This window comes from Leptonotus elevatus, chromosome 1 (genome assembly GCF_054856555.1).
Source record: "Leptonotus elevatus isolate MCC_2025b chromosome 1, RoL_Lele_1.0, whole genome shotgun sequence".
Classification (NCBI taxonomy): Eukaryota; Metazoa; Chordata; class Actinopteri; order Syngnathiformes; family Syngnathidae; genus Leptonotus; species Leptonotus elevatus.
This window is the reverse complement of record NC_141239.1, coordinates 10943112-10966248: the sequence shown is the minus strand read 5'-3', so window position 1 is coordinate 10966248 and position 23137 is coordinate 10943112. Positions and strand designations below refer to the sequence as shown.

General features: G+C 39.2%; 1 protein-coding gene across 1 annotated transcript in view; it reads right to left on the bottom strand.

Moving 5' to 3' along the window:
* cdh24b (cadherin 24, type 2b) overlaps window positions 1-23137 on the bottom strand; it is a 206749-nt gene that overhangs the window by 53433 nt on the left and 130179 nt on the right. Inside the window, 1 exon segment of the mRNA XM_086074315.1 lies at window positions 14495-14662. Coding sequence (XP_085930441.1) covers window positions 14495-14662 — 168 coding nt within the window.

The window sequence follows — 23137 nt, the reverse complement described above, 5'->3', positions numbered from 1 at the left end:
AGACATACTGTATAGAGAAAATGAAAGAATTAAAAGTATGCTGCTATTAGCAACCTCCCTTTTAATTCGTTTTCATTTTTAATTTGCTCATCTCTTAATATAGCTCTGAAGATGTGAAACGTAATTAAGGAATTATAATTATTTGAAATGATTGCTTGCTTATTACCTAATTGTTTGGGTTATCGACGTAATTATCACTACTCTTTGCAAATGAATCAAGCAACAGAGCGAGAACAAATTGTCAACGTTTTTAAAGATCACATCACTCCATTTTTCTCTCATTGTACTTTACAGAGCAAGCAAATGCAGATGTCTGGTTCAATTAAAAGAAGGTGAAATTTTACCTGAAGGCAGCCGATAGACGACAACTGATTTGACTAGATTACAGGGGCAGGATTGCTCTTGAGACAAAACAATACATTTATAATGGCAAAGCTGCTGTCTCAAGGCACCAAAACCAAATTAGTCTATCGGAAACTGTTCTATGCTGAGAGGCAAATTATTACCATTTTGCCCAAATTTGAACCGCTGCTGGGTTAGTAGTCACATTATGAATAACAGAGGACGTAATAAATAAATATTTGATTTGCATTTATGGAGATAACCTGTCAAATTAGTTTGTGAAAGTATTTCCCAAACTATTTCGACTCTCTGTTATTTAATGTGTTTTATGTGAAAATGTGTTCTTTGAAGAAAAATTTGCCTACCGAGGACTGAAATCTCTAATTGCGAGTGCAGGGTTTATAACATGTTAGACCACGCGGGACCCTTGCCGCACAATTGTGAGAGTGGAAAGAAAATGTGCAGGTGCTTAAGACAGTGTTCAGAGAGATGAACTACAGATACATTTACATGCATACATGATTGTCTCCTGACCCTCTTCTTCTGGGTTTTGAATTCATGATTAGTCATAGCAGTCTACTTACTCCTCTGAGTGACAACACAAGGTCATATTCAGGACAGGCCTTCCTTCCTTCTTTCAGTTTGAAATGTATATTCCAAAACAGAGAAATGTACACAGTAGTCACTCATTTGTCACAGTAAACAGCTGGAAGCCAATGACTAATGCAAGGCCCCATTGGGTCCAACTTTACCGTCACTTCCTCGAAGCCCTCAAAGTTCACTTTACAGCAATTCATTGAATAGTCATATGTTTACAGTTGAGATGGATTTATGATTTATGAGAAAAAAGCCAAATAATATATAGCCTTGCCAGCTTTTATGTTTAAGGGATGAGGACCCAGCACTGAGATGGTTCCGTTTTGCACGCCTGGAGCAGAGCAGTTTACCCACTGCTGTTTTCTGACTGAGACCTTGTAATGGATGGAGCTGCTTAGCGTACCCCAAGGGACGAGACATGGTTGGCCATTAGGATGGGTTTAGGAAAAGGGTCAGTAAAAGGTAGCAAGAGAAACCATCTGTGAGTATTTTCACTTGGCATATGGGGGTGAGGTGAAAATGTATGGGGGAAAAGGGCAGAAGGGCATAATTTACAGCATTCTAATCATAAGTAAAAAAAATAAAAATAAAATCAAAAGCCTGAATAATTTAGGAACGCAAAATAACACTTTAAAAAAACACAATTACAGCTCTTAACAATGTTTACAGTCATTCACCAAATTATTTATTTATTTATTTTTTCTCCAGCTAAAATATATTAATTAACCAAATTGAAGTACACTTTAGCTTTTTGCTCATAATTTACCTGTTTAATAGTCCTCGTCTGTCAGCAGTTGCATCTTATGCTGCATTCTCGAGGATGGTCAAAAGTCGGACTTTTCTGACTTCAAACCAGGAAGTGTGTACGGGAACGCCCCTTTTAACTCAGAAATTCCACTTGCGAAGTCGGGGAAAAAAAGTACCCCGACTTCACCGACGGACTACAAGTGACGTCACTCTACAATGGCGACCCCTTTAGAAACAAGGACTGTGAATGGTAAAAACACAATTTACTTGAACGCATGAAACTAGATAGCTTTCTTCATTCATAAATATTCAACATAACTTCACGTAACACAACGTACGTGACAGTATGCCGCTATCTCCCTGCATGAAATTATACAGTGAACTACTGAACTGTATGAAATGCTTATGAAACTAGACTCAGTGCAATTTCTAGAGAAATTGCGTGGGTATGCTGAAAGCTGAACGCTAATAGCTGAATGCTAAGCCTAATTCTTATGAAGGAAATTGGAAGATAAATTAAATTACATTTACAAAGTATTAATAGTGAAATAATTTGTATTCAATATTGCATATGTGTTAAAGATTGGTTGAAGCTGGATTCGAACGCAGGAACACTAATCACCAGCCATTTCGCTTAACCACTCACCCACTTTACAGTGACAAAACTTAATAATGACGAATGACATCAAAAGTAATGGCTGTAAAGTAATTTGATAATGATTAGTATTCAATATTGCATTTCTACAAAATAATTGTTTCTAGCAGGGATCGAACCCACATATTACAGTGTGGCAGACAGCATTCCCACTAATAAGAGAAAAACAATAAATGAATCAAAATTGCAAGAAGGCAAGTTTTGTGGAGGTCAAAATGAGTTTTGAGGACCAAAATCAAAAACTATTTATCATTGTCCTTCATTTTGGTTGTTAACTTTCGCCTCCAACGCTTTGAAGTCAGAACTTGGAAAAAACAACTTGGATAAATCCAACTTCTGACCATCCTCGGATTCAGCATTAGACTGATATTGTATTACAGGGCTTCCCCCAGTGCTTTAGGCATGGTGGGCCGCCTGACCCCCCAATGATTAGCAATTGCCGCATGTTGCCGGTCGCCGTGTGCACTCCCCAAATAATAATCGCTGGACGTCATCGATAAATAGGAATCGGTGTATGTTGTTCATCGTCCACACCCCCAACGTCAACAAATATTTTCCTGGACTGAGTTTTGTACACAGTCCGTCCCTGACCACCAAGCCTTAGCAAATTTTCTGTTGGAATCTAACCAGAGAGAGGTGCAACACCACAGTCACAAAAGTCAACTTCAGACTTATTACGCTCATTTCAATGTTGACGAACACTACTAAGAATCACAACATACTCTTAGGATCAAGACTAGTGTAAGAGACCCGCTATAGCTACATAGGTTAAAGGGCCAAATGTTTGAATCACCTTTGACTCTGGCAGCCCACGCTGAACCACCAAATGTGGCCATTGCACAATTTCAGCCAATTCTACCGAATAGAAGAAAAATACCGTACATGAAAGGCAGGTTAATTGAAAGCAAATACACAGGGAGGAAAGCCATCCGAACGCACAGTGACGTGAAGCATCTTGCAGTGGGCCGCAATACCCTGTCGGGATGTGCCGCTCTCAGTCCAGTAAGTCCATTCATCAAGCTCGACAGAGGGAAGGGAGTGCAAGGTAGGGGAGGAAAGAAGAGAAGTAAACAGGCTGAGGATGAAAAGGCAACTTTGCAGCACAAGGAGCAGAAGAAGTGAATGTTCAAGGACCGATGAACAAGTGGAGTTGTGTATGTGTTTAACAGGCAGGAAGTGAGGATGGACTGATGGAGAAGAGGAGAAAAAAAGCTCCTATTAACATGGAAATCACTTCCTCTTCTGCGACTCTCCGTGGCTCACTGATGGCTGGGCAAAAGAGAGAATGGCTTTAGCTCCTATTATTCTGCGTGAGAGGGCACGCTGCCAGGTCAGATGAAGTAAGACCAAAAATATGAAATTGTTAAGACAGTCTCTTTGCACCCCGTCTCCTAGTGTGTTCTCTGAGCGCGAAGGCCAAGCCCTGCTGCTGTAAAATAGATGTGATGTATTCACTTCATTCCTATGAACTGATCTAATAGAGTTCACTGGGAGAATTGGCCCGATTTGTTAACTTTAATGAAGGTTTACATTTGCCAGGTTCTACTCGATGGTGGCAAGTAAAGAAGCATTGGATCTGGGAAAAGTGTGGAGAATTTAAGACCCTCTTGGGCTTTGCAAGGCTGGACTACTTCGATTGCAGGTCTATTGGAAACGGTTTGTTGTTTGCGGCGATTACTGCACGATGAATTTTCCCCTCGCAGGCTGTATTGGATTGAGGAAGAAAATCCTATTGAAGAGAACGGCTGTGTTTGGACCGCACACAGCAGTTGCCGATTTGATGCAGCTCTCGTGATGCTGCATGCGGATGTGAGGAAGAAGCAGAGCGAGATGGAGGAAGAGAGAGAGAGGAAAGAGGGGGTGGGTGGGTTGGTGGGGGGGTGGATTGGGTAATGAACAAAAAACCACAACCCATGAGAACAACTGACCTGCTACTTAAACGCCCATGCACTTATAGGACACACACAATGTGGTTATTGGGCTGCAGCAGCACTCCCACCCAGCCTGACTAAGGGCATGGAGGAATTTATCCAAGCAGCCGTTTGTAATGCGCTACCATTGACTCCAGGGCAAAGGCTTTGCAGTGGAAGGCCCAACTGTGCGTTATGATATAAGGGAGCAATTTCTGTCTGGAAAGGCTTTTCTTGCCTGAACAATGTCTGCCCCCATGAGTAGGAGGCTTATACTAATGCGCATGCACGATTTGAAAGACAGTTTAATACTGTGTACGTGTGCGTTGTCACATGGATTTTGCAAAGATGTATTTGCATATTCAGTGTGAACTTGTATGCACTTGATAATTACAGTGTGTTGAAGATGTGCATCTATTTAGTTCCAAAGCAACAAAAACAACATCCCCATTTAAAGATAAATAATGCTCATCTTAGACTGACACTTTCAGATATTCAGAACAAAATGGCTACTGTTGTGAGTGTGCTGCAGTTCTGCAGCCCTTCAAACTACAACCACACTAATAAAAGCCACAAGCAAAAGTTTTTGGTAGCTTTTGTTTTTCTAAATCTCAATAGAGCATTAGTAGGTGTAGGTCATTAAATCAAGATTAAAACATGCAGCAGTCTTGTGTCTTTACAACAAGTTTGTGCTGCTGTTGGGTGCAAGTTGTCAAATCATAAATATGAACATGGTCGTTTCGGGAGTTATGCAAGTCATAAAATTTCACGGCAATGTTCGATACCACTTTTTTTAAGCCAATACCAGTACCAGTATTCACTCCCTGAGTGCTCACCGATACCGAGTACCAATACAGCTAGAACTTTTGATATTTAAAATTTTATTCCACATAGATAAGAAATTGTGAACCGATTCAGCGATGAGTCAAACTGCTGTAGTATAGCGGCAAGAGCAAAAAAATATATATATATATCTCACGTGGTTCATGAAACCCCATTTTCCCACCACTATTGAGAAGGTCTTCTTTGATGACAGATTTTGTTTGCCTTAAGCATTGGTGGCTGTTATCGGCAGCATCCATGACCAACACTGCCAACATTAAATAAATAAATGATTAAATACATTAATAAATGTGAAAAAACATGTTTACATAAAAAATATAATTCAAAAATTAAATACAAAAAATGTATCTAAATGGAAATAAAAATAACAACATATACATATCCATAAATAAATAAAAGTAAAAATAAACACATTTTTTTAAATGAGGTTCAAAAAATAAATGTCGAAATAAATGCAAAAATAAATATATAAATAGAATTAAATATCGATCAATAAATAAAAGCACTCTGCTCTCATGCTGCAGATGCTCTGTCAGGATGAAATGTTATTCAAATGAAGGGGCGGTCCTAGGCGTGTTTTGGGTTGGACTTCACCATTGCAAACTGCCTTTCAATGGTCGAGTGAGCGGGTCGGCGAACAAGGAAGTCTCACCGGCTTGCATGGAGAGCAATGGGCGACTTGTCCATTGTCACCACGAATTGTTGTCGCAAGAGCATTTTTATTTATTGATTGATATTTGATTTTATTTATATATTTATTTTTGTACTTATGTGGACATTGATTTTTACATTAATTTTTTTACTTTTATTTATTTATTCATGGATAGATATATATTTTGTTATTTTTATTTCTATTTATTTTTATTTCTTGTATTTAATTTTGGAATTATATTTTTTATAGGCCTATCTGTTTTTATTTTCACTTTTATTCATTTATTTTGGCAGTTTTGGTCCTCCATAGACCATGAGTACCGATACCTTAAAATAATACGTATACCTGGTATCAGTACTCACCCATCACTACATAAGAGTAATGCATTTTCTTTATTTTCATGACTATTTACATTGTAGATTCTCACCGAAGGCATCAAAACTATGAATGAACATGTGGAGTTATGTACTTAAAAAAAAAAAGGTGAAATAATTGAAAACATCTTTTATTTTTGAGTTTCTTCAAAATAGTCACTCTTTGCTCTGATGATTTTTTTGCACACTCTTAGAAGTAGTCACCTGAAATGGCTTTCCAACAGTATTGAAGGAGTTCCCAGAGGTGAGAATGCCAAGAGTGTTCCTTGAGACCTCGCATATGCCTATTGTGAGACCATGGAATTATTTATGCTATGCAGGTAGAAACTATAATGGATTACGGACAACCTCTACCAAGCATCTCAAAGGATGGGAGGGGTGAACATCAGAGTGCTTCCACCAGCCAAAAGTGTCTGCCTTTAGATTACAAATAGGCTAAAGCAATGTTCCACTGCCCTCATGTTGTGGGCCAAATGTGGTGACGTTGATACACATTGTGTCCATACACGTCGAACTGTGCATGCGTCAACACACACATCTGCACTGGCTACTAAAAAGCAATGAAAACCTGCTCCATTCAATTTCCCAGCATCAACTCAATTCTGTGTGAAATTGACGTGCGTTTCAGTACGCCTGATTATCACTGTCAAGCCATTAGCTTTCCCCTTTTCCTTTCTTTCCATTACCCTCTCCCTCCTTTCCATCCTTCCATCACGTTGTCTCTTTCCTCCCTCCTTCACGCTTTGTTGCACTTGCCCTCAGGACTTACTTTCATGCATTTTAAAGAGCGCCAGCTTTCCGGCCCTTATCGTGCCATTGCAAACAATGGCAGACGTCAGCACGTGGCTGACGGTCATGGGACGGGATGACACGGCATGAGCAAACTAAGGGGGGATTCAACAGAAAAAATATAGAAAAAAAAAAAATATATATATATATATATATATATAATATTATATATATAAATCTATAATTTATATATACTGTAATTCCTACTTACAACCTCATACGACCATTTGATCAAACAAACTCCAGTTAGCAGCCGTACACGCTTGAAGTAACGGGTAAAAAGTAGCATTGCATAATGTGTTATGCTTACCTTAATAGTATAAATAATAAATAATTACACCATGAAAGCAGATACAGCAATTGCTTGGTTGCGAACAAATAGCACACTAGCAGACAATACAGCCGATAGCTTCAATTCAATATAGTTCATGGTAGGGCTGAGAAACAAAAGGCTCGACAAGTGGGATTTCTCTGCACCGACACTTTCTGCCACACTTATAAAATGATGGTATGCTCAGGATGTTTAAAGCAGGAACAGATGGGGAGTGCGCATGATAAGGGACACAAGGGTACTGGGTGTGTAAAGAGCGCACACTAGAGGGATGGGGGAGTGTGTGTGTGTGTGCGTGTGTGTGATGTGATGTGATTGTGAGTGTGGGGGCACATTTTAGACCAAAGACCAGTTAATTGGGAACATAAGTCACGACCACAGCGGCTGTGACAGCCGAGCTCACTACACTTGTGGGCTCTGACTAATTTGTGGTGAATTAAATACTGTTAGGATTAAAATTAAGTCAAGGTCAAGGTCTTATGTGTGGCTTGGGGTCAAGAGGAAACTGCTGTATGTCAATGACTGATATCTTTGTTATTGTATAAAGATAATGACATGATGTTCATTGAGAAGGAATGATAGTCTAGGTATGGACAGGTTTATGGAAGTTGCTAAATTGCCCATAAATTATAATATAAATAATAATAATAAATGTTTACACTTTAAAAAATGTATGTAGAATTAACAGTGAATTTCTCTAAAATTGTGACATAAAAAACGTTTAATACCAAAACAATGAATCATTGTTTAATTTACAATAATACGTTGTAAAGCACTGAACCAAACACAGCTGTTTATTTGACAGTAAGAAAATGTTAAAAAGATCACTTTTTTTGTTGAAAATTCACAAATGACTGTAATTTAAACACAGATAAACTGTAAAACTAAACAAAAAACATTGGGCTACAGTTTAAATTACATCATAGAAGTGTAGAATAACACTTTTTGTCAGAAGGTTCTTTGGTAGTGTGTAACAAAAAAAAAATCTGTATTTTTATTTTTTTAACAAAAAAAATGTTTACATTTCTTTTGTGTTTTTTACAGAATTATTCAGGCAACCACAGCTGACAGATTTAAAAAAATAATATTTTTTTTTACAGTGTGCCCTGTGATTGACTGGAGGCGGTCCAGATGTGACCTACTGCTGTAGTATCACAAAAAAAAAAAAGATGAAGAAAATTTTCAAAAACTGTGCAACCTCAAAGGCTTTAAAAGCATTCCATCATGTTGAAGAAGTCTCGCCAAATTATCTAGAGATCATTTATGACATTATGTTGTGAATTCTAATATGTCACTACCTCATCCTTCTTTTTGCTGCGTTACATAACAGTTACAGTAATAACATGGTTGTGCTCCTGAATCGCTATATTTGGTGCACTTCCCCAGAACCCCCCCCACCGTCCAACCATTGTCTCTAGATTTCCCCTGAGGCTTATTTATTACCCACTCCCTCTTTGTTTTTCTCTATTGTCTTACTTCTTTGACAATTTTAACACACATTTAGTGAATCTGTGGATTTTGCACATCTTGAAATCAGAAAAACAAAACAAATGCACCTTTCTGCTGTAAATTGAGTTAACAATGCGTAAACAATGCCTGTCTACTTTTCTCCTATGAATTAATTAGACATATTTATGACTTGGTGCTGATCAAATAAACCTCAACACAAATAAAAAATGACATTGATCTTATCAGAGCTACCTATGTAGTCATCTGTCTGACTATCTATCTTTGCATCCATCACACCCCTGGGAGAGTGACGCTCCTTCAATATATTTATGTGGCACTGTTGGCAAGCCGTGGCTGTTTGAAAAGCTCATCAAAATTCAAAATAGCACTTGCGTCTCTTGTAGAAGTAGCTGAAGAACCCAAGTTTGCAGGGCTACAAGTTATGAGGGCCCATGTGCATCTGGGAGCCTCTGTGTGCATACTTATGAAGACTAAGCAAGAGCTCTTCCAACTGTCACCAGGAAATCAATTTAAGTTTTGCCCTTTGACAGCCCTAATCTCAGGGATTGGGGCAGGGGACACATCAGATGTTGACATTTCACCAAGCGCACGCATTCAACGGGTGACGTGTACTTTCCTGCATTTCACACAGAACATAGTGGTTCTTGATCATCATTTCATTTTTAATTAAGGGATTCAGTTTAAAGCCAAGATCCTGGTTAAATGAGGTGAAATATTCGAAAGACAGCATGTTTTAAACTATTCTCTTCAAGCATGTTGGAGATACAGAGGTCCTGCTAAATCCCTATAAAACATGGTGGACGAGCAAAAGCAGTTATAAACAAGTGTTTTTGACGACATTTATTGTGTTAATTGTATGTAGACTGTTGACACCAAACTGTTTTTATTAATATTTCATTAAATAAAATTTTAAAAAATACAATTGTTTTCTACTTCTGTTGTGCTGAAGTGTTGTTTATATGCCACAGACGCTCTTCACTGCCTCCTATAGTCTGGGAGAATATCTGCTAACAGTTAGTGCAAGCTGTGCAGAGTATAAAAGTCTGCAAATGTTGTCGGCCTGATTCCACATGTCTCATTTCAGCATGGAACATACATGTTTCAAGCATAAACCAAGAATAAGAGGAGGGAAATTAAAGCTGCATCACATTGTAATATTCAATTAAAACTAAGGTGAACGTCATGCTGGCTTATTTGAAAAAGGATATCACCGCTGTGATTCTGGTTGGAGTATTCGAGCAAGTGGTAATCAAACGTAATTTTCACACACGGCAATTGCAATGGTTAGCAAGCCAATGGTGTGAAAAGAATAAAATATATGAAACGGTAAATATCCAGTGGGCAGAAACGCCTTTCTCATACAAAGGTCAAAGAAGAATGGCCAAAGTGGTGGGCGTGACAAAAATAACTTTCAATGTTCCCACCTGGGAATCCAGCAGCTCCACAGTTGGTTTGAAACATGAAATTGAGGCTCCTACTGGCAAGGTCACAATACCACAATGCAATGACAGAATGTGGAAATATCAAGCGCTGCACTTCCACCCTACTGTTACCAAAGAGTGGCACAAATTGACATAATAACCAGCCCCACGCCAGGTTTCTTCAGAACCACTTTCATCCATTACTCCCTCTATTTCCTATACCCTTTATCCTTAAAGGCAGACTAGACCATGGACAGGTCACCAGTCATAATTCACATTCACATTTACACTATATCTGAGTGGGAATTGAACACGTATTGCCTGTATAAAAATCAGGCAAGTGTACCACTACAGTACACTGTCAGTGACCTAAGGTCTTCATGCTTAAGTATATATTTCGATCATTAACGATATATCTTTTATCCATTCATCCCCCCGTGAAATTCATACACTTAGATTGTGCTGGTTAATATGCAAACGGACAGCTGTCTCAGTTCAATACATCACGGGGTGAATTTGATGTTATATCATACTTAAATCGTGTTATGTTCATTTCGTTTCATCAATGTGTGTATATTACACGCAAAAATGTCTTTAACTGTGCACATACTGATGACTCTTTTTTTTCTCTCAAAAGGGAAATATTAGGATTTTTCCCATGCACTAGGAAGAACCGGGTCATATTTGTTTTTACATTTTTAGATGAGAAAGATCTGTTTGCCCCCATTGTTTTTCTTCTTTTATTGCACTGATGCTGTCTTGCATACAGTTCCCTCTAGACATTGCTAAAGAAAATAATAAGGATGAGCAACATCCTGGACAACAGATGAGCTGTCTTCTTTTGCTATATGATAACAATACATAATCAGCGATACTGAACAACATGAAGGGGGAGAAAAACAATTGATGATATTAATGCCACTTAGTTGCATTCTGCATAGACTGCTTATTCTAAATAACCCACTTTTAAAGTTGCAAGATAATAAAAGAAGGCCATCTATATTATATTAAGTGAGCCTCTTATTCTTAGACACAATGCTACAAGTATCTTTCAATTCATCCTTTAGGGATTTCAGCAACACAGTAGATGCTGCCATAAATTATTCAGACATTGTAAACATGGGAAAATATGTCTGAATAAATGACTTGGTTATTAGATTCCAACTTTGCCCGTCAACACAGTCGCCTCGCTACAAAGCAAGACGAGACGACACCATGAGCGTCCCATCATTCTAATTTCCCTGCGGAATGCAAGCAGCCACACAAGATCTCATCAATGCCGAAGCTATGTAACAAGACGATGATAGCCTGAAATGTGATTTGAGGCCCAACACGCTTGCTTACATTCTGACAATTATCCAACCGTGTCGTCCACAACACCGCTTTTCCCATAATTAAGAACCTAATCAGGCAGTGAGCTGATGTGGAATGAGACAGTAATACAAACTCCCCTTTTGAGAAATTCTTACATCCATCTTACTTGTTAGCACATTTCAGGGAGAGGGTGTCAGTTGGCTCATAGTTGAAAATAGAGCAAGTGGAAAATAGCGAGAAGCCAGTGATATTTCTGGGATACAGGCGTCAAATAATCTTTTGTTTGGAATAATTTTGAATAATACACTAAAAACCTTCCTTTGTATTGCGGAATATTTGTCACAGACAACCTGTTTAAAAGGGGCTTTTAACTTTTAAAAGCTCATTTGAAATGGATGAAGATCAAATTCAAGTTTTATTTTTTTCCAGTCATTTGAAAGCCACACGGAAAGGAACTCTACATCCAAAATATTTGGCTGTCCAAACACATTTGCAACGTGGAGAATGGCATTTGATAATGAGACCCAAAGGAAGCTCCTGAAAATATCCCGCAGTTTCCCCTTACCATTTAACCGAAAACAATCTACGCTAGCCTACTTTTCGTCTGCTGCTACTCTACCTCCTCTAGGGCATATGAAATCCCTTGATAATTTCCAAAACTGTTCACACAACAAACCCACTTAGTTCCTGGAATCACGCTTTGAATGAGGGAGAGATTCTAGGGTGTTGCAAAAAGCCCACGGAGCAGGACTTGCTTTTTCATCTTGTTAAGGCTGTCATAAACAGCTGATACCTGCTTTGTAATCCTCTCATTCGTGTAAATGTCACAAGGAATCAGCAAAGCTGACCTTGGGGGACCTAAATCTAGATCTGACGGTGTCTTTTTTTTTTAAAATAAAGCCACGGTGTGTAATAGAATGGAATAGAGATGGTGGGCTTTGATGTGTGTAAGCAAGCACGAAAGACACCAATGGGCATGCACACACACACAAAGAAGAAGCCCACGAACCAAAAAAAGGAACATGAAACTATAAATGTACAAGACACTAAATTTGAAAAGATGCAACCCCCCGCCCCAAAAAAACAAAACAACAACTGCTGGATACATTTTCAGCAGGATGCAATTAAAGCAAAGACATTGAGTTAGTCATTGTGGTATTTCTTTCTTCTTCTTTTTTTTTACTTTGCTGTTTTTGGCACCTTGAGGTCTCATCCACCACAGTAATCAGAGTAAGCCCAGATTTCTTCCAAGAAACTTTTGCAGTCCAAAACCCCATCTTTGAAGGCGGTTCAATTTGACAAGCACTCGGCCCACCGCAGGACATCATTAGTCCAATTTTGGCACTAAAGCCAGGAGTCGGCTACACTAGAGACAAGCCGCCGAGTTGTCAGCCTTTGCCAAGCCTCCTCTTGACTCAACATGCATCGCTACATGATGCTGCGGATGTCCATGCAAATTTGAATATTCAACATAATAGCGGTCTCCTTGTTAGTCATGCGGTGCTCATTTGAATTCATTAATTGCCATCAGACTTTTTGTACTCTCCATGAAGAAGATGCAAGTTCCAATTCCATACTTTAGCTTTTCCATGCTACAGTAGTGTATGTTTTCGCATATTGTTGTGAGTCAGATTCAGATTTAGATTGCAAGGTTGACCTTTGAAATTGGTCTGATGGTAGATATCATTTTGGATTAGTGCATGGCATACATTACATTATCACGCATAAAATGATTTTGATGTGTTCTGGTTGGTTTTAGTCTGCATTTGGGTCTCTTTCCACATAGCTTTCAGCTTTTGGCTCAAAGCCATGTTGCAGGGTTTTTACATTCAAGCGATTACATAACCTTAAAAATATGATATGGGAAATGATTGTTGCTATTTGGCTGCAAGCAGAATACACTTAACACTTATTGGCGGTTTATCCCCTTGTATTCAATATTTTCTGGGAATTCATAAAGGGTGTCAACTAAATGCAGATTTTCAATATTTGCACACCAGCCAGGTCCCAGTCATACTGTATTCATCAAAGGGCTCTATAATGACAAAGCTGGTATTATAAATAACATTTTTGCTGCAAAAATCAAAGGAGATGCAATATCCAATGAAAGACATTTGACTGGCAACATTATACTTCCTACTTGTAACTCCTTTTAATTGTACTGATTTGTAGTTGAGTTGAAAGTCAGAAAAAGGGTTGCTTATAGAATGATGACGTTCAATGTTCAAATGATTGCAGATTTCCATATTAAATAAATGTTATGTTGCTTTCATGCCCCCCAGTCCCACCCCTAATTTTGGATCTAGTTGGCTACTTCCAGTGGACTTGAAATCAACCAAGACAGAAATATTTAGGTTTGCAACTTTAAATAAACTGATTTTAAAAATGTAGTTATTAGCCTGTGCCAGTGCAAAACTTTAAAAGAGAATTCACTAACCACAATATCAGCCTCCTTCTGGGTATTATCAGAAGCCCAACAGTCTATTCCAACTAGGTCAATCATATCCAATAATCCAAATGTTTAAATGATTGCAATTGTGCACTCTAACGTAATTGCTTCAGAGTTACAGGTATGATCATATTTGCATCATTTAAACAGACGGAATACAGAAACTTCTATCAAACACTTCTTAAGGAAGCTTTGTACTTAAAAGAAGTGCTGGTGATAGCTAATGTATTATTCCATAGAAGAGTGAAATCCCTGACTGAATGTTTGATGAAGCCTTGCTCTGCCTTGCAGCAGACTCCTCTGCCTGACTGCTGCCATGAAACTCCTGACAGGACCTGCAGGTCAAAAAGGTTTGAAAACCTTTCTGCCCGCAAAGCAAATAGTTTGTGTAACACAAACATGACAATCTTTACATCTCACATGAAAATTGTGCTAGCAAAGTGAAAAGTTTGTAGTCATGCTGTGAGCATACATGTCAGGTTGTGGAGGAGGTGTGAGGTCATAATTATGTATTTCTATATCTGCTTCCAAATGTCCAACATACATACATAACATACATCCTTCCCCGTGCGAGGTAAATTGAGTTACTAAGTTACTCACTCTGAGTGAAGCGTGGAGGGTTGTCGTTGACGTCGGAGAGGATTACCGTGACGGTGGTGGTACCAGATAAGCCGCCCAAGTGGCCTCCCATGTCCTTGGCTTGGAGAACCACAAGGTACTGGTCCTGGGCTTCCCTGTCCATGTCAGGGACAGCTGTGCGCAGAATACCTGGAAAATATTTCAAAAAGTGAGTCTAGTCAGATTTGACACTGAGCGATGCAGAAGAACTCCGCTAAACACTCGCACAGTGATGGTATCTTGGCCTCTGGTTTTACAGATTGATGTGGCAACGTCTCAAATTCTAGCTAATTAAAATGCACAAAAGTGTTCATACAGGTGAAAAATCAATTTTAGACTTTAAGAGAGCAAGACACAACCTGCACCGCACAACACCAAAAATAGAAACACAATAGAGTGAAATCCTGACTATGGTTAAGTATTCTGGCGTAGTCCCCCAACAATTTCAACATTTTGTGGTGAAAACCCAGCTAAAGAAACCCGGACTTGATTAACTCTTTGACTGCCAGACGTTTTCAGAAAAGGGATGCCGCCAGTGCCAGCCGATTTAAGCATTTTGACTGATTTTCAAGGTCCACAGAAAATGTTCTGTTTGGACTATGGAAACACACGTACTACCAAATGAAAGATTGGACTTTCATCTTTCATCAGAAAAAAAGAGTTTGTTTCTACCTTATTCCGTTCTTTAGTAATCAACAATAGAAAATGGTTAGTTGCATCCGATTTCGCTTGTTTTGAACTCAAATACGGAGAAATCAAGCTTTTAGTGAAACGATATTATTTCATGCATTCTAGTGAATTTGACACTTCTTTTTGTCCATGAATGATGCCACAAACACCTAAATAGTGCTTTACTTCTATAAAACACTACCACCAAGAATGAAAAAGTGTTTTTTGATAGCAAAATACGTTTATTTACATTCAACAGTGTAACAATTTGACAACAATTTGGCAAACTATTTACAAATGTGTGCAACTGTGGTGCTATTTACAAATATGTGGATGTTTCAACGACAGTTTTTCTTTGTGTAACACTCTCCTGCGTGCAAGAAGACGCAACAGCATTTGCATGATCCATTTTATCCACTCCATTCATGGTGGCATCGTAGTCCAGAAACAGTGTCTTCTCCGTGATCAGACTGTACCCGCTCCTCCGATGAATATGCATTGGACTCGGGGTACTCTTCATTGTCCGATCGAATGTCCGCTTGTGCAGCTCCGCGTTTTCCGGCCTTAGCAGCGCTAGCCGCGCTAGCCGCGCGTAGCCGGTGAGGCTTACAACGTGATCGTAAACACGTCCAGGCTTCCAACTTTGGCGTAGAGCTCGTTGTCATCATCATCGTTGACATCAATCTGCATTGGTCGATGCCAACTCTCCATCGCCCGATCGAATGTCCGCTTGTGCAGAAGTACCCGGCCGGCTATTGTGCGCGTTTTCCGGCCTTAGCAGCGCTAGCCGCGCGTAGCCGGTGAGGCTTACTACGTGATAGTAACAGGCCAAAGCTTCCAACTTTGGCGTAGAGCTCGTTGTCATCATCATCGTTGACATCAATCTGCATTGGTCGATGCCAACTCTCCATCGCCCGATCGAATGTCCGCTTGTGCAGAAGTACCCGGCCGGCTATTGTGCGCGTTTTCCGGCCTTAGCAGCGCTAGCCGCGCTAGCCGCGCGTAGCCGGTGAGGCTTACTACGTGATAGTAACAGGCCAAAGCTTCCAACTTTGGCGTAGAGCTCGTTGTCATCATCATCGTTGACATCAATGCGCTTTTTAGTATTGATTGATGCTTTCCGTCTTTGAAAAAAATGCTCAAGCTGAGCTGCTTGTAACCGGTTGCTTGGTCAAGCCATTGTGGCTTGGATCAGCCATTGTCTCCTCAACACTCTAGCTCCGCCTCACGTCTTCTACTGACGCCCACGGTGGGCGGCCCATCCAACCTTGTGCAAAGAGAGTCATCGCTGCCCTCTAGGGGCCAAAACGAGTCTTTGACTAATCAGATCAGCCTGATTCTTTCAGCACAGCTGCCCAAGGCTTTCCTGCACCCGTTTTTGAAAAAAAAAAAAAAAAACATAGGGGACGTCTTTTAACGTCCTCGGCGCCCTTCCCTAGGTTTATGCTAAACGTTTTATAACGTTTATGGCAGTCAAAGAGTTAAGATGTGCTGACAAATTTTAGGACCATTTCCAAGCTGCCTTTCAACAATTATGGAAAAAATGGTACATATGTAGCTAAACTCCTTCTTGGACAAACATAACATCTTGGAGGTTTTCCAGTCAGGTTTTATGATGATGCATAGCACAGAGTCATCCCTGTTATGAGTTTTTAATGACATCCTCCTGGCAAATGACATTAGAGACTATGTACAGTATTGTATGTCTTGTTTTGTTGGATCTGACTGCAGCATTCATTACAGTGGACAACAGCATTCTGTTGGCTCGTTTGCAGCACCAGGTGGCATTAGTGGTAGTGCTCTACAGTGGTTTAGATTGTATTTGGCTTACAGAAATGTATGTGGTTGCCTTGGGTGCAGTGACTCCCGCACTGCCCCGCTGTGCAATGGTGTTCCACAAGGCTCTATTTTGGGCCCCCTTCTGTTTTCATTGGATTTACTGCCCTTGGATTGCATTTTAAGAAACCATGGGGTTTCTTTTTACTGCTATGCAGATGGCAGTCAGATATTAGTCTAGCTGAGCAAAAACAACACTTTCTCATTGAGGCCAATTTTGTCCAGTCTGGAAAAATCAAAGCCTGGATGGCACTCAACTTCTTGAACTTTAGTGAAAAGAAAACAGAAGTTAGGGTCTTTGGTCCCAATGGCCCATCTTATCCTGCTGACTTGGGCTCTTTGGCGCCCTATGTAAAGCGAACTGTCTCAAACTTGGGTGTTAAACTGAACAGGGATTTTAAACTGGACCAGCAAAATGCTGCTGTTGTCAAACACAGTTTTTTCTTAGGCAGCTGAATAAGATTAAGACTTTCCTTTTACAGCAGAATTTAGAAACTGAACTGTAATCCATGCCTTATGTATTACTGTAATGCACTTCATTTTGTAGTCAGTCCTCCCTCAAGCGTGTTCAGTTGGTCCAAAATGCTGCTTGCCTCTGGTGCTCGTAGGGGGGAGCACATAACCCGAATTCTGGCTTCTCTTCAATGGCTGCCCGTGAAACTTAAGAGTTCATCTTAAGATTCTTCTATTTATCTTCAAATGTCAAAAATGGTTTTGCCCCATTTTACCTCTCTGAGCTCCTTCACTCCTACACTCCAGGCACCTGATGCCTCAAGTCAGCAGACCAGACCAGAGATACCGAGGACGAAGCACAGGCTCAGATGGGATCGAGCCTTTTCAGTTGCCGGTCCTTCGCTTTGGAACTACCTTCCACTAAATATTAGACAAGGGGGTGAATGTCCACCTGTGATTTTATTTGCGGCGGTCGGGTCCTAGTTGTATTCGGAACCAATAGCCTCTGAGAAATATGTTTATTATTGTAGTACTGTATTTCATTGCATTTTTATTCCTGTGAGTAGTTTATTATATGTTGCCATCCTCATGTAGTTAAACTTTTCGAATCTGCACTCAGTATTTTGCAGTGCAGTTATGCTAACTAACTGCAACCTCAATAATGAACATATTGTTGTTAAATCCTTTGATAATGTTGAGTTATTCTAATCAAAGTCGAATATTCAATGCAGATCCTAAACCTCATTAAATGTGCTCATAAAGTTACTCATCATTTAATAACTAATTTATGCAATCTGGTAATATTTTTAATAATTATTTTGGTGCAGTATCTTGTTTTTTCACTTAATCAGCATTTTTCTCAACTATAATTTCAATCTTTATGTTTCACTGCTGAGTTGCTTTTAATAAAACAGTGCAATTAGAATTATATTTACACAGTTAAATTTGACTGCAATGAGAGTTTTTATGCTTGAAATATTAATAGACACCACAACTTATTTTTTTGAAAACTACACATATAAACTGCTGTTAAAGAGAAATTATTTTAATTGACCCTCATAAAACAATATAATGCCTTGAATTATATCACCAGGAACCTCAAATTTATCACTGATCAGGAGCAAAAGGTAATATATATATTTTTTAAACTAGCCTGCATCTCGAAAATCATACCTTTTACTGCACCTTTGCATTGCTTCGCTAAAAATCCATAATTAGTATGTCTGACCTATACAGCTGTTAATAGTTAGGAATTATCATATCTTTAAAAGATCATAGCATCGAATTACACCATTAGAACACAACACAGCCTGACCTGCTTTTAGTTCCTAAAGTCTTTAAAAGAGTAGAAAGCCAAGGAGTGATTTCAGCAATTTGGCTAATCTCTTGTGGACATGTCTTCTACTTTTAGTTTACAAGGGAGGCCCGTTCTCTTTATCCCCAATTTTCTTTCTTTTTTTGGGGTGGGGGTAGGCTTGTATCTTCTAGTGAAGGCTGAGTCAGACTTGCCTTGAACTTTAGTTCTGCTGCTTTAGACTGCCAGAGGACCGCTTGATGCACTGAACTCCACTGCCCCCTCCCCTTCACTCCCCCTCTCTCATCTATGGCCATTCATATATGTATTAAAGCAAGATATGAGCCCCCGAGTAATTTCCCATCTTTTTATGTTTCAACAGTCATTTCAGGAACTTTCGTATCTTGCACTGTAATTGCAGTCATGTTCTGTAACAACCTTCGAAATATTCTCAGAAAATGGAAAACTCACAACATGCGCATTCACAACACAAAATGTGATACTGTAGCTTCTTTAATCTTCAGGCAAGCAGCAAACATTCATTCCGTCTCGCTCTTCATCTTCAAGCTGAAGCTCATCACTTCCTTTTACTATTAGTAGATTGCTTCCCAATCTGTGTCCAGTTCGCACAACTCAACTAGAGTACGTAAACAACAACCACAGACAAAGTGATGAGACAAAAATAATTAATCAAAAACAATAATACAATAATAAACCACTAAATAAAACATTTGTATTATTAAACTATACAAGAAAATATACAGGAGTTGCAGAGATCTATTCTCTCTTGTCATGTCGCTGTGTCCAACGACCAATATGAGGGCACTAAAATCAGATGTCTGATACTGAATTTTTTACGTCTGAGTTTGAATGTAAACAAACAACTGTAATTTTCCCAAAATCGATAGCTTGTCCATTGGCGAGTAACAGACCTACAGAATGATTTTTTCAAATCTCCTGTCGCATTTAGTTCTCTCTCTCGTTTCATTTAATTTTAGCGCCCGCTTTTGTCCTGTTTCTTATCTCCATCGGAATTATCAGATTCACGTTGATTGTTACTTGTCCAGAGATTATCCTCTCTAGAAGGCCTCATTTCACTCAGTGGCAAAGTTTTTCGTCAGTATTTGCTCAAGGTCGCAAAAAGTCATGAAGACGTTCGCCAACAGTTTTAATGGTTGCAAAACGTTTTTCTTGTCACAAAGATATTTTGAACATGTTCAAAACAATTAAAACTGTTTGTGAACGTCTTTGCAACCCTGAAAGAACCCTGGCGAAAAAACGGAATTCGCTACATGTGCAAATGCTCGCAAACCTTCACCGCTCAGTGAGATATGGCTTTTAGGGTTTAATTGTTGGATCTTAATAAAATTACAGTCCTGTATTTGCTGTAGGCAAAAAAAATTCAAGCCTGGTCCATTTTTTCTTTCTTTTACCATTCCTGTTTTAGTTGTTTGGCGCTAATTGAGTGAATCAAATTGAGCCTCCAAATTAACACAAAAACACTGTTCATTTTATGTTTAACACGCCAGCAGCAACGCATGCTAATAAAATGTAGTGTCAAGTGGTGTTTGGTCCAGATGCTCTGCAGCTCTTTCCTGCAATGTTAATAAGTAGTCATTTAATAGGATGCGCATGACGAAATAATAAGACACTAACACAGATGAATTGTTTGTCCATCTTCATAGGCGGGCGTGTGTACTTGAGTGTGTTGGATACGGATTACCAATTGTACATGAATTATCTCAATAAAGTTCAGAACAGTACTATCCGCCTCAACACGTGGGCATTTTTTTGTTTTTTTTGTTTATTAATCTAGATTCACTAATTAATAAATGACATAATTGATAAATGACAACAGTGGCTTTCAAAAGTCTCCACACACTTTTTAAATGCCTGGTACTTGTGATATAAACAACGACTCCAAGACAAACCATTTCAAAATGTTTTCTACCATTAATGTGACCTTTTTGAGAGGGGGAGTATAAATAAACTGAAATAATGCACAAGCTCTTATGACTGGATATGTGTTTGGAAATAAATAATTCAGCACACACATGCCACCATTTAAGGTGCCTCTGATTAACCCTAAATAAAATTCAGCTGTTGCAGTAGGCTTACCTGACATTTTTGGGAGTCGCAATTTACAGCTCAAGCCATGGTCTGCAGACAATTTCCATAACATCAGAAGGATCGCATTGTTCAAAGGGTAAATGTCATATTTTTGGTAAACGTCTTCAATTAATGCTGGATTTCTACAATTCATTCCTACCAACTGTATTTTAATTTATGTTCAAACCAATTCATAAGTGTATACATACTGTACAATATATATTTCCCACTGAATTGATGAGAATTGTGCTTTCATCTATCCCATTTGTATTCAAACTATGGCCCAGGGGCTATTTGTGGCCTGCCATCCATTTTTAAGTGGTCCACAATATATATTAAAAATTATGCTACTATTTTTTTTCCCCAAATAAACAAATGAACTGGTTACAACTAAACAAGCAACACCATTTATCTCCATAACACAGTGGGGAATAAAGATAATTAATAAATACAGTACACTCAAGGTCCAAAATTGTGAAAATATCCCCTGAATGATTCCCCAGTGACTGCTTTAAAATGGGTCATCTTACGACAGATTGCTCCTGTTTTTGTTCTGAATGTACAGATGAGATCCAGCGGCTGTTCAGCCACCCCAAAATTGTGTAAAATCCTAAACTATTTGCCTCGTAATATCGCAGTATCAGTTAAAAACCTGATATTCACATTACTTTATTACTTTAGTGTTATCAAGTTCAAGTGACAATTTACCCTCCTCTTAAACATCTTTTCCCCACCCCTTTTTAAAGGCACTGCAATCTACTAATACCATGCTGAGGACACATTTTTATAAAAGTTAAAAAGATTTAAAAAAAAATGGCAACCCATAAAAGACAGTCGGAGAGCACAATACATTGCTATGGGTCTCATATGGTAATGGCACGGAGAGATCCGTTACAATTGATCACCTGTGTAAATGACCTCATTGCAGCCTTTGCTGTGGTCGGGATGACTCGGCAAATCACGTTCAATCATATTCAATTGAGCTGTTCAAGAATGTCGACATTTCTCAGCATATTTCACAACTGTGGTCAGCTGAGTGTATACATTTTGAATGTGTCTGCCAATGATTGAGCCATTGAGGAAGAGGGTGATTGAAAAAGGGAGAGAGCAGTGAGAAGAGGCTGGACATGTTTGGAATACTAAACGTTACCACATCTACTGCACATTGAACGGGAATCGCCTTGGACTTAACACTCAAACTCAAAAGCAACTGCAGATCTCTTTGGCCTGCATAGACAGTCTGAAATCAACAATCAACAGGTAAAGATTGACATTGACCAACAACACCAGCAAAATAAAGAGCCTCTTACTAACATCCGCATCCTCATGTCGGCTTGAATGCAATGAGTGTTATTCAATCAATACAGCAAGCGTCAAGCATGAATCCAAATCCTTCACCCCTGATCCATAATATCACTCAAAGGTTCCATGCTTATGGATAGCCATAAAACTGTGATCCTAATAAAATTTAAAAAAACAAAGGTGCCTTCCACCAGGGTGGCCTTTCACTTGTCCTTGAGTGACTTCTATAGAGTGGAGGGATATTGAGAACACACACAGCACACAAGTCCTTTGAGCTCTTGATAATCTGTCCTGTGTAACAGTCCACAAACCGCTGCCGACACACTTCTTTTTGATTGACTTCATCCAGAGGTCGCCACTTTAGAGCTACTGCAGGCTTTTGTTGTGTGGACACATGCCGCTAACAGCGAGAATATATTTCTGCCAACTCATACTGGAATGAAGCAACTAAGGTGTTTGTGTGTGTCTGGGAGAAGTTTGGATCGAGGAGCACAAGAGGGAAAAGTTAAGTGGTCAAGAGTAGGAAAGATGGATGAGTGACAAAAGTGACAAGAGAACAGGGGAAGTAGGGGGGATCGGGGCTAGTTCTATCACGGGTAAGTTGTCACATTGCAATTTCCTTCTCCCTGAAATGAAAAAGTGGAATACTAGTTTTGTTCGTATAAATGGTCAGGGGTTGTGTACTGTCTGAAAAGAGAAAAGCACATTGTGAGCTGAGATGAGTGCCAATTATCTGTTTTCCACCATGGTAGTTTGGGGCAACTAGTCTCAGTCATTTTGGGGTTTGTTGGTTGAAAAATGCACCTCTGGTAACTCAGTTTACATATGCCAGAAAAACAAAACAGGAGAACAAGGATAATTTTGTCCTTGTTTTATTAGTTGCAAAATCCAGTGTGACATCTTACCGCATATAATGTGACAACCTACCCATTGGTGGGCCAACATGTCACATGTTCACTCCC